This window comes from Mesitornis unicolor, unplaced genomic scaffold (genome assembly GCF_000695765.1).
Source record: "Mesitornis unicolor isolate BGI_N332 unplaced genomic scaffold, ASM69576v1 scaffold44257, whole genome shotgun sequence".
NCBI lineage: Eukaryota > Metazoa > Chordata > Aves > Mesitornithiformes > Mesitornithidae > Mesitornis > Mesitornis unicolor.
This window is the reverse complement of record NW_010195189.1, coordinates 36-11984: the sequence shown is the minus strand read 5'-3', so window position 1 is coordinate 11984 and position 11949 is coordinate 36. Positions and strand designations below refer to the sequence as shown.

The window sequence follows — 11949 nt, the reverse complement described above, 5'->3', positions numbered from 1 at the left end:
CCCACAAGGCCTTACCTGTTTACAAACAGGATTATCAAGAGTAGGCTCCAAAAAAGAAGTGAAGACGTCTTTCTTTATTTACATTACAAATAAGCATGTCCAGTGTTTTGAAATGTTCCAGCAGAAAGAAAATTATGCAGTGCTTTAGTAAACTATAAACTCACAGGTGCATCAAACAGGATTCTTCTGCTCAACCTCTATCTTTGAGCTTTTTTTTTTTCTTTTGTCATGGTTTAGGGCTGGGCTGGCCACTAAATCCTGGCCAGATGCTCTCTGTTAACCCCTCTCTCTCCTCCTCAGAAGGGAAGAGAAAAGAGAATAAGGGAGAGAGACTTTACTGGTTGGAAAATAAAGCTAACAGACTTAATAAAATAATAATACTGATACTACAGGATAATCATGTAAATAGGAAAATAATGAAATATATACAGATATGTACAAATATATACAAAACCAATATAAAATCCTCCCCCCACCCTCCCCCAATGACAATTACATCACCAGAGGCTCTGCGGAGCAGGGCACTGGAAAAGTCCCAGTTGGACCCAGCAGCCATGGGAGCTGATGCAGGAACACAGGGATCAGGACCAGAGGCAGATGAGCCAGCAGGGTTCTGCTCAGACTTCAGCCGTTGAAGGTGTTGATACAGAAGGAAGAGTTGAGACCCTCGTGATCACTCAGCTTTATAACAAGTATGACGTATGTGGGATGCAGTACCTCGTGGTCAGTTTTGGGCCCACTTCTCCCCATAGGTGCAGACACGGCACTCATGGTGAGACAGTGGCCTTGTGATGATCACTTGCAGCAGCACACGCTGTCTGGAAAACCATGCTGCTGGTTTCAGCAAGTTCAGCCACTTAGAAAAGACTGAGCTGAAAAGTAAAGTCACTGAATAGAAAATTAGTTCTGTTTAGCTCAAACCAGGACATTTTTTTGGAGACACCTCTTTAATACATCGTGCTGTCTTGTTAGAATTTAAAACAGATGAATTAAGTTATTTGAAGACTATTCAAAAGATTTTATATAAGAATGACCTTGTGCTTGACTGGACTAAACAGCCTATATTTACTTCATTCAAGTTGTCTTGTTCCAAGTGTGGTACAAATAGTTCACTGAAGAGATGGAGCCAACAAACGGCTCTCTCCCCTGCCCCCAAACTATAATATTAATCTTGGGCTATCTTTTTGCTGATGAATTTTCAGGTGTTTTGCTTACTTGCTCTTTGTGCTGAATGCAGAATGACTTGTTCAGCATGCTGAGAGACTTTCTGAAAATCTGCCTGGAATTATAAGAGGTAAAAAATGGAAAGTACATCTTTAAAAACTTGGTTTTCTGAGATAAGGCAATTACAGTAATGCGTATCTAGCAAAGGTGGTTTGAGTGTGAGAGAGATACTAATGCAACATCAGTTTTTTGAATTTATTATTGATAGAGGTGTGTGATCAAAGAGAAAAGGGGACCTACCTGTGCTGGTTTGGGTACGGCAGTGTGTGAATATTTTTACCTATATGACAGCTTAATTTCGGTGTAAATGTCATATCACACTTCTAGAGAAAGGATGTAATGAGACTACTTGTACTTATTTAAGAGATGTGTAGATATTTTTAGAAAGCTTTGAAAGAACAGTTTGTCAGTCCTTCAACTTTGACAAGATCTTTTTTCTTTGCTATTTCTTCTAGTGGAGCATAATAATAAATAGACACTTTTGTTAATCTGTGTTTCACTGGCTATTTTATGTGGAAGTTGAGTATAGCCGCCTCACTCTATCTGATCTGTGCTGTCTTTTTTCTTTCTGTTAATGCTCTTGAGAGTGTGGAGAATTGGGGTCAACAAGGACAAAAACATCTAATATTGCAACTCGCCAGTATAGCTTGTATTCATCAAAGCTGACCAGTCTTATAGCAGTACAGTAAAAGAAACTTTGCTCCAGGAGAACTAAACAACAGCAGAAAACCCCTACATGCATTCTTAAGATTTTTACTGTTTGCAAATACTGTAGGGGGGGAGAAAGAAAACTGCAGTTTGCTCTGCAGATCCTTTGATGTTCCCCTTGTGTCCTCGAGCTTCTGGGGTGATTCCCAATTTCAACTTCTGACCAAGAGCAGCTATGTGCTTGTACACCAGTCTTGGTTCCTGCATGGGGTTTATATGGCTGGCCTGCACCCTCTGTGCTAGCTACCAACCCTTCTTATTGTCAGCAGAGGATAACTGCCTCCAATCAGTGCTTCAAACTTCTTTTCCTCTATTAAAAATATTTTCTAACTTCAAGCCAGCTTGTAGATGCTTTATTTCCTCCCTCCCCCTCTTGTCTGTTACGGAAAGTGCCAAATGTAAAATATCTGAATTCTTTTGCATGGTTTCTGAATAGTGAATAGTCTAGACACTCCTAATTGGTTTTGGTGAAATGAAACAAAAAAAAACCCAAAAAGTTGAGAGCAAAGTATCAGTTACTCAGTTGGAGGGTATTTTGTTGACAAGTGCATTGGATTTATGCAATGATGGAGGAAGCCCAGAGACTTCTCTACATTAACTGTCCTGGTGCAGCTTTCAGGGTCAAGTAATAAAAATAGCCCCAGCTAGCAGGATACCGTCAGCAGTAGTCAGAAGATACCTGTTACTGTTTACATATATAACAGCATACTGGTGACTCACGGATGGCTTCTTAGCAAATCAGTGTCCCATAGTTTCCTCTTAAGCTGCCATCGTGTCTCCCTCGTCCAAGTTGGAGAAAGGTCATTATCTTAAAACCTGATGAAAGCTGAATCTACCTCATCCCAAAAAAAGAGCTTCCCACTTAAGGAATAAGCTTCATGTTACAACCTTTTTTTGCAATAGTTTATGGGTTTGGTTTTGTGTGTGTGTGTTTGTGTGAGGAATGCTGGCTTCCTCAAGAAGATTGCTGAAGCTTTTGTTCTTTTCCATCTTCCAGCAGTAGAATCCCCACATCCAAGAAGAGAGTCTGTGCTCAGCACTTGAAAAACAGGACTTCTAACAGTTTCAGCAAAACATTATTATTCATATAGACATATGAATACTTCAATTGCACAGGTGCTCTATTAGGATCTAAAATCTATCCTCATTCTGCCTGCGTTCCTTGCACGTTCCAGTTGATGCAAGCAGTATTTCTGTGGTCTAAGCATCAGTGCTGGTGAAAGCTATGTGTAGGCCACTCCTCCCCTGGCAGGAATTTCAATGCTGTAATACATACCTTGATCATCTACTGTGCCTTGAGAAAGCGAGTTGTGTGCCTCTGTCACTGCAATGGTCACTGCTTGTATTGAAGCACTTCTCATAGTAAGTGTTTTGTTGAATCTCAGAAAAATAGAATTTTATTTATCAGATTTATTGTACACTTGATGGTATAATACAGTAATATTAAAAAACACCTCAAGCAAACAAAAGCCCCTAAAGGCTATACGGCTTCCTTGTGTGCTGCTCTAAGAAGCACAGAAGGTGCTATTAAAACTTCAGTCTCTAGTGAATTGCAGCTTTTGCAGATGGAAGAAGAGTAGAAAAATGCTTATGAAAGCTCAAGAGTAATTCAGCAAACTAGCACACTGTTAAAAAAAATTCAAATTTAAGATAAAGTGTGAAGGGGGAAAAATAGCTATGACTTCAATGCTTAACTTTCTCAAAACTATAAAATAAGCAACACTTATACATGGGCAAAACATTGGTACCTATATATTTTGGGTGTTTGTTTTATATATTAAAATATTTGGCTTTTTGCATTTAAATCCCCTCTTTCATTTGGGCGAAAGAGGAAACCGAGTCTGGTGAGAGTCCAGAACAATAGAGTTTCCGAACTTGTGTGTGGTTTTTCTCTGGCACCAGCTGTTTTCACTTGGCATATCTCCTGCCCAAATAAGAAATGCTACCTTACCGGACAATAAAATTTGTGTAAGGTTTTTCTTCATGTACTTGAAGTGTGTATGCGTTGGATGTAAATAACTTTGCATGTAATAACTGACTCATTTTATTTTTGGTAGAGGTAGATCTGGAAGTACAGCTTGCACCCTGAATAAGTTTTCATCCGCTGCTGTCAGGGGTAACTATGAGCAGGGAGGTGACAAGGATGTGGCGTTAGTGGGTGGTGTCAGGTAGCCAAAGTGGGAGTTGGAAGCCAGAGCTCCTCATCCTCGGAGTTCATGCTGAGTTCTGAGCTCAGTAAGATGAAGAGCTTCTGCTCTTCAGAGAGAAGTTACTGACTCGTGAGTGAGTGGGGCCACAGGGACTACCACTAGAAACAACAACAACATCCTGTCTCCATTCACTTCTGCTGAGCTGAGAGGGGAGTGAGCTGGTGGGGCTACTGATGTGCTGGGCTGAGCATAAAGCATGGGCAAGTTCTAGCTTGCAAACTAGAGACTCTTTAAACTGATGAAAAGCAAAATTTGGAGTAAAGCTTTGAGAGAGCTTATTAAACAAATCTTTCTTTCTGTTTACAGCTAGTTTGTTCATGTGCCTTGGTACCAGGAGAGTGCATTACCTTCAACAGGTCTCAGGCTGCATGAGGAATGAATGTTGCTGACGTTAATAACTACTAATCTGTGCTATTCCGTTCTAATTTTTATTGGCTGATCATAATGAATTTAAATTTGTATTGAAGCCCTGAAATTTCCCTGTGAATGGTAGCTACTAAGGGGTCCCTCAGCTGTGTGATGACAAAGCTTGTACTAGTTGTGTCCCAAGTGCCGGCCACGTACAGGATGCAGAAAGTATCTGATGTTCCTCCTGTATCTAGCACCAATTTGAAGATTGGCTGAGAGAGAGAGGGAGAGTGTGTTATGTGGAAAGGCTGAGGGAGCTGGGTCTCTTTAGTTTGCAGAAGAGGAGACTGAGGGGAGACCTCATTCATGTTTATAAATATTTAAAGGGTGAGTGTCACGAGGATGGAGCCAGGCTCTTCTCGGTGACAAACAATGATAGGACAAGGGGTAACGGACACAAACTGGAACACAGGAGGTTCCACTGAAATTGGAGAAGAAACTTCTTCTCAGTGAGGGTGACAGAGCCCTGGCCCAGGCTGCCCAGAGAGGTTGTGGAGTCTCCTTCTCTGCAGACATTCAAACCCCGCCTGGACGCCTTCCTGTGTAACCTCATCTGGGTGTTCCTGCTCCGGCAGGGGGATTGGACTGGATGAGCTTTTGAGGTCCCTTCCAATCCCTAACGGTCTGGGATTCTGTGATTTTCAGGAACAGAAGATGTGCCCATACGTGTATCAGAGCATTCCTAGGAGTCTTGGTGCTAGAAACAGACGTGTCTATATTGTGAAATACCTTTGTGCTGAGCATGCAAACTTCTGTGGTTACGTTAGATTACTGTATTTGGTAATGGATATTCTTTATATTGTGACTTACTTCCTTAAAAGTTTTATAATATAGGCAGATGACAGGGAGGCGGCCTTCCTTGAGTGATGCACTTGTTTCAAAGTAAAGCAAAGCTAAGGCTTGAGTTAAATGCAAAAACTCATACTAGAAATATGAGCTGTTTACCATACCCTGTACTTTATGCATATCCTTCCTTACATACAATTGGTGTTAGGTGTTTAGAGTGCAAACGTTGAAATGATTGTGTGTGTGTGTATATTTTGCTTCCAAGTGGTTTCCCCTCTCCTCTCTCTCAAAAGCAGAGATCTCCATGATAACAAATACCATTTTGGACCATAACAAAGCTGCTTTTCTCTACAGACAGGAGTATGCCATGAATAGATAATGTATCAGTGATAAAGTATATAAAAGCTGTGTCTGTCAGTAATATATATGGATTTGGCACCAACTTGCTTGACAGCAAATTAGGATCCTGTCTGAAATGTGGCACAATAGTTTACTACTAAACTTGAATTGTAGCTCTGTATAGTAACTGTACCTCAGAAAACCCAAGGAAACAATGGTAACACAGTCTGTGCTCTTAGGAGGTATTTTCAGCCATTCCTGGGAATCAGTTTTGTATTTTATCCTCATGTAAAGGATTGCCATCCATAGTGGGTACCGTTCAGTTTTCTGGAGCGCCTGCCCTTTGCTTGACACGTGGTGTTATTAGAAGTCAGAAAATGCAGATGAAGACAGGCAAGAACAAAGGCACTCCAATATCTTGCAGCAGTCTAAGCTAGATATTTATTTTCTACTGCCAAGCAGAAAGAACGGAAACATACTGACTGATCTTTACCAGAACAATAATCAGACATCCACCAGTAAACAGGAGTGTAGGCCAAAGGAAAGCAAAGAGGAGGCCTTTCGGGGCATAAAGTCTGCTTAAAATGACATTGGTCTGCGTTCCTCCTGGGTCATAGTAGCATGGGAAAGTCTGGTATTTTTTGAAATTGCTTGCAATTGTTTCTATTCGTGCTTTAACTTCTTTAGAGTTCTCCGACTTGCCTGGGACATATGAGCACTGGAATGAGAAATCAAGGTGATTCATTGTAATAAATCCTTTAATACAGTATTTGTAGCTAAGTCAAATTGAGTAAGACAAATGTAATAGCACTGCCAAAATCTTCTGTGGTCTGGCTAGCATCCCTGGACACATCTTGGTTTCCTTATGTCCATAACCCATTCCCTGTTTCTGTCAGTGTGTCTGTGTCCCCAGTCTGCAGATTTACAAGTTGGAGTAGTGTTGTTGGAAACCAATAATACTTGAAATTGCTTGAAATACAACTGCAGTCTCTGGGACTGTGACTTCATTATTACAGTGCCAAACTCAGATTCCTAACAGAGCTTCTAGGCAACACCAGAGCAGAAATTGTTGTGCAGAAATTCACAACTGGCTTTGCAATGTGCAGGGAAACAAAGTTGGTTCACTGTGCAGCTCTGGTTGTAGCACATAGACAGTAAGAGGAAAGCACTGCTGTTGGAGGCTCCCTCCTTGTCCTTGTAACACAGAACTGTTTTGACCTGTAGTAGTAACACAAGTTATTACTACTTTTTACTGAAGTTATTACTACTTTCTACTAATAGTTATTACTACTATTACTAAAGTTATTTAGTCTTTGAAGCACTGATATTATTGTTGTTGTTCATAAGTGTTTTCTTTTCTGCAATACTATTTTGCATATGTAATAATGTTTAGGTGTCTTAAACTGGGAACTGGCCAAGGCAGAAAGGAGGTGGTTCCTGACCTGAAGCTTGTACCTGCAGTAATGCTAACAGTAGGTAGGAAATCAGCAAATCACCTCATCTTGTAGTGAACAAGACTCTTGTTTCAGATCAAGTGGATGACTTCTGCTTTGCCACTTCATTGTATGTAGCTTTCCCTGAGATAGTCACTATAAGGATAGGCTAGGGAAATTCTCTTCCTCTTAAGTGTTTGATGCTATCAGGTTTGCGCTGTGTGAAACTCTAATCTGTAATTCCTTTAAGATGCACTTGTAGTCTGAGCACGGATTTGGATTTTGAAAGTGCATCCGAGATCTGAATTTCACTTTGTGTCCCTGAACAGAGTGTTGAGCTGGAATAAGGCCTCTGAAATACTTATGGTTTTGGAACTGAGCCGAACCTGACCTTCCCTTGGACAGTGTACCTGTAGGAGCACTGCTGGTTGTGAGGGAGCAAGTCTGAAAGTGTTTAGCTCTTTGCTGATTCCCAGGCAGAAACACTGACAGCACCGAAAGGGTAACACCCTACTTTTCCCCCTTCCCCAATCTTTCACGCACCTCTAAAGGCAAATGAATACTGTGCACTCGCATTCCTGTCCCACCCGTGGTCTGCACTCATCCTCTGGGGAAGAGATTCCTGAAACAACTGAATAGGGGACCTCCACTGCAATACCCAGTGTCTCTGCAATACATGGGTGCCTCCTGCAGCACCACTGCCTTCTCCATGAGTTCAGGTTTCTGCTGCAGTGCTGGCCAGAAACAATATCCAAAGACAAATTTTCTGAGCAATAATCTCCCAAAATTACTGATTTGTTTCTCCTTTCTGTCTAAATTGTGCATCATGTTCCAAACAGAATACCCTCATTTCCCCTGTCTCTGCTTCCTTTATTCCCTGCTTCATATCACACCTAAAATGGAACTAAAATTGAGATTTGTCCTCTTACTTAGGACAGTTTTAAACTTCAGCTCTCTTCTGTAATAATTCAGTAACCAACTGAGCAAACCATAGCTTATAAACTATTTCTTACTATTTTTTTGAGACTTACATATTTGTAAATGTTCATAAATGTTAAATATTCATGTTTGGTGTAATGGCTTAACAAGCATTAATTTAAGGCTTGATGTAATGTTTAAATGAAAATCCAAAACTGTGTGACGTCTGGATTATTTAAAAAATACCTTCGTCTAAGCACAGGCATTTTCGAGTAAAACTTGAACAGCTCCTGCTCTTACTCTGCTACTTGGTTTAAAAACAATCGCCCCTTCTCAAAGCTGTCAGATACCAGCAGAGAGCAATCATTCAGTCCGTGTTGCAAGTACCTTAGGATTTCTTTCCAGTGTATCTTCAGTCTGATACAGCATAACCTCTTGTCCCGAGGCTGTCAGATTAACCCACACCTGTAGACAGGGATAAGGAAAGGTATCTTCGTCCTCTGAGCCTTCGCTGTTTGGGCAGAGACTTTTGTCCTTGATGTTGGCTTTGAGTACTTTGCACACAGTTTCTGCTGTCCAAACACTACAAAACCAAACAAACACACACCAAACCCACAAGTTGTCACTTTTAAATGCGTTAATGGCATTCTGTTACGAGTTGCTTGCTGGAGGTGCCTGTGTGTGCCAGCTGGGAGCAATGGCATGAGTGGAGCTCGGGGCTGCTCAATTCTGCTGCAGTGAATGTTGCCCACCCCAAGTCGATGAGTGTGCTTGGCGAGGGGCTACCATGGGACAGCAGTGCAGGAAAGAGCTTCGTTATTGCTGTTTGTTAGGTGTTCTGTGGCTTTAAATTAGGTTTGAACCCCATCTGTAATCAGCTTCAAGTGTTACTTAAATAAAAATTGCCGCGGATTTTAGTGTTTGGTAATAAATATCTGGACGTGCAATATGCTGGTAAAGCTTATTATTTGAAATCTGGTTGAGCATGGTGGAGCCTTTGTTGTCTCAGAAATATTTTGACTAACTTCACTGAATAATTCTTAGAACTTGGATCAGTTCCCATGATTCCCACCCCTTCTCTGCCCCTCCTTTTCTTTATTAGAGGGACCTTTTCCATGAATAAGTAGGATTTTGTCTGGCAAAAGTTCCTGGTTGTTTTTCCTTGTTTATTTGTTTGTTGTTTTTCTGTTACGTGTCCCTTTATCTCGAAAGTTACTCTTTTATTACTGATTCCACAGTAAACTTTTGCTTACAGCAGTATATGTTGGTGGCAAAAAAGTAAAGAAATAGTCTCACTCCAGTTCTTAAGAAACAAATCTTTTTACACTCAAATGTCTTTTGTAACGTAATTGGGAGGCTGGAAAATACGTAAAATAAGTCTGAATTACTTTGTTTTAAAGAGGTTTTTCAAACATTTTTGAGCTTAGAAGTGCTTCTAGCAAGAAGAATGAGGTGAATGTATTTGCTTTATCCATCAAAACCTTCAAGTATGAAAAACTGAACTGCACTCTTTGTCTTGTTACTTTGGTTTTTTGCAAATTGGTTTTGTGTGTGAAGGCAGAACTTGCAATATGAAATAAAAATGTAACTAAATAATAGTAACTTCTTCAGCATTTGCTGTGGTGGTCTGGGCTGTTGAAGGAGCTCGTTTCTCATCGTGGTTGATTTTGAGGTAAGGAACAGATTCTTGACTGAACAATTTTACCGTGACTTTTGTTGCTGAAGTTTTTATGCTGTTACTGAAAACAGCACACTCTCCTGCATATGGAAATGCTTGCTGCTTTTTTTCCCTTTTTCATTTATGCAAGACATAGCTTTCCGTTATCAAGCTTTGATAAATGTTTATTTTGTGTGTTTCTATAACAATTGTTTTGGTTTAGTCTGTCCGAATTCTAGCCCTGAGGATGATCCCTCTTTCCTGTGCTTACCTGTAAATGCCTGATGACTTCTTGGCTCAGTTTTTTCCCTTTCTCTTTCCTTCCATCTTAAATTCCTGCGAGTTCTTCAAGAACAAACTGTTTTGTTGATTGTAAAACATGCTACCATGTTTTTGGCACTGTATTTTACTGACAGGAAAAATAAATAGCTTTGTATTAATAAACAAATGACTGTCATTACCTTCTAGTGTAGAATGGCACAATGGTGATCCCGATGAAGAAGTACATCATCATGGAGCACGCGACCATTCCCAGTCCCAGGCACAGGGCTCTTGTCTCGCCTCGCTTCTGTGCAGTCACCAGCTTTTTTCCCAACATGATTTAGAGTTGTGAAATCTTTCTGGTATAAAATACAGAAGGGATAGGGAAAACATGACTAGGATTGGCTACAGATATTGCAGTTGGGAAATGTGATGTATCCCATGGAGGAACGGTCCTGGTTCTTGCAAAAGCTAGAATTTTTTTTAAAGTTACTGGTTTTTTTTGTTATCAGTAGACTCCTTTTTTAAAATTCTGATATTTACCATGTAGTACTTTTGAAAGTGTGTGTGTGTGTGTGTGTGGAGTCTAGGAGATGAAGGTAGGAAGCCCCGATTACTTTTTGGGAGAGTTCTGTTAACAGCCAGATTTTATGTTGCCGCTTCTCTGACGTAAGCGATACTGTGTTGTGTATTGTTAAAGGCTGCATGAAGGGAAAATCATCCCACAATAGAAACCTTTTTATATTATGCCTTTTCTTTAGGCTCAGTCTAAAGCGTGATTTTCATATTTCAAAAGTGCTGAAATATTTAAAAATTAACATTTGAGATGCCTGCTTCTGACTTGCTCATGTTTGTTGTTTGGCCCTGGCAGTTCAGGGATGCTCAAAAGTTGATGTCCAATCAAACAGTAGAGAAAAGCTTCATTTTCTAGACAGAAGTAGTATGATGCCACCAAACACAACTGAAGAGGGTTAGGAAGCACAGCAGTTAAAACTGCTATCGCTTCACCACAAGCACAGGATCAGGACCTCAGCATTAGCCAGAGAATGTGAGCAGTGGAGTGCTGGTGTTGGCGTCACACTGGAGGAACTCAGTGCCTGAGCTCTGAAGGGACTGGTATTTTCCCCCCACTCCTTTGCCAAATAGTTTCTTAGAGAATCTGAAAATAAGTGTTCTGAATGCATATACCCTCACATCAGTATGACTAATGTATAGGATTAACATATAAATGTGTCCTAACAGTCACTGAGAGTTCAACCCATCACCAGTATCTGTTGCGCCGACAGCCGTAACTGAAGATTTGCGGTGTTTTATTAATGAAAATGTGGTGCAAGGCATAGTTATGGCAAATGATGAGACTGGCAATTTCTGTGTGGTTTTGGGTTTTTTGGTTTTTCTTGGGGATTTTTGGTTTGTGGGTTGGTTTTTGTTTGTGGTAGTGGTTTTGTTTTGTTTTGTTTTGTTCTGTTTTTTTGAGGGAAGTGAATAAAGCGGAGCAGAAAGAGAGGGAGCATGTTAGGTATGTGCCCAAACAGGATTCAGTCCTGTTCCTATGTGCAAGACAATGGTGCACGGCTTCCTGCAGCACCTGGTGCATTTTCAGGATTTCAGCTTCAGGTATGTGCTGCAACTATTTAGTCCTTATCCTTACTGGTTGGCCTTCAGGATGGTGTGGTCCCTACCTAAATCCACCTGTGTTCAGCTCAGCAATGGAGCAAATACCAAGACTTACGTCTCAATACAGTACAAGACAAGCACAAGCCAAAGTTAGCAAATGGGCTCTTCAGGTTAACCATGAGTAGGTGGTTTCAGCTGCCCCAGGCTGCTGTGAAGTGTTTCTGAGGGTAGGGAACAACACCGAGTTTGGTGAAAGGCGAGACTGAGAGACCAACTCTCATAGAATGTGAATACAATCTGAACGTTGCCTTCTTTCCTGTTCTGTTTTTCACCAGGAATTTAAGTTGCTAGTATGTAATGTCAAAACGAAAGGATGTTCTGTGTGGTC

At 40.8% G+C, this 11949-nt stretch overlaps 1 protein-coding gene across 1 annotated transcript; it reads right to left on the bottom strand.

Moving 5' to 3' along the window:
* Positions 1–6061: 6061 nt before the first annotated feature.
* Positions 6062–10308, bottom strand: KCNMB1 (potassium large conductance calcium-activated channel, subfamily M, beta member 1). The gene is made up of 3 exons (XM_010188035.1): positions 10145–10308; positions 8414–8609; positions 6062–6393 (listed from the first exon to the last, which is right to left on the bottom strand). The coding sequence occupies exons 1-3, from the start codon at positions 10279–10281 to the stop codon at positions 6124–6126; spliced, it is 603 nt and encodes a 200-aa protein (XP_010186337.1). The 5' UTR covers positions 10282–10308; the 3' UTR covers positions 6062–6123.
* Between the last annotated feature and the right edge of the window lie 1641 nt (positions 10309–11949).

Bases quoted from the DNA above. Each gene is read 5' to 3' on its own strand.
- KCNMB1 (XM_010188035.1), bottom strand. From the start codon at position 10,281: ATGTTGGGAAAAAAGCTGGTGACTGCACAGAAGCGAGGCGAGACAAGA. The intron at 8,610-10,144 runs GTAATGACAGTC...TTGGTTTTGTAG, and splicing joins GTGCCATTCTACACTAGAAG to TGTTTGGACAGCAGAAACTG. The intron at 6,394-8,413 runs GTACTTGCAACA...TTCTCATTCCAG, and splicing joins CACTGGAAAGAAATCCTAAG to TGCTCATATGTCCCAGGCAA.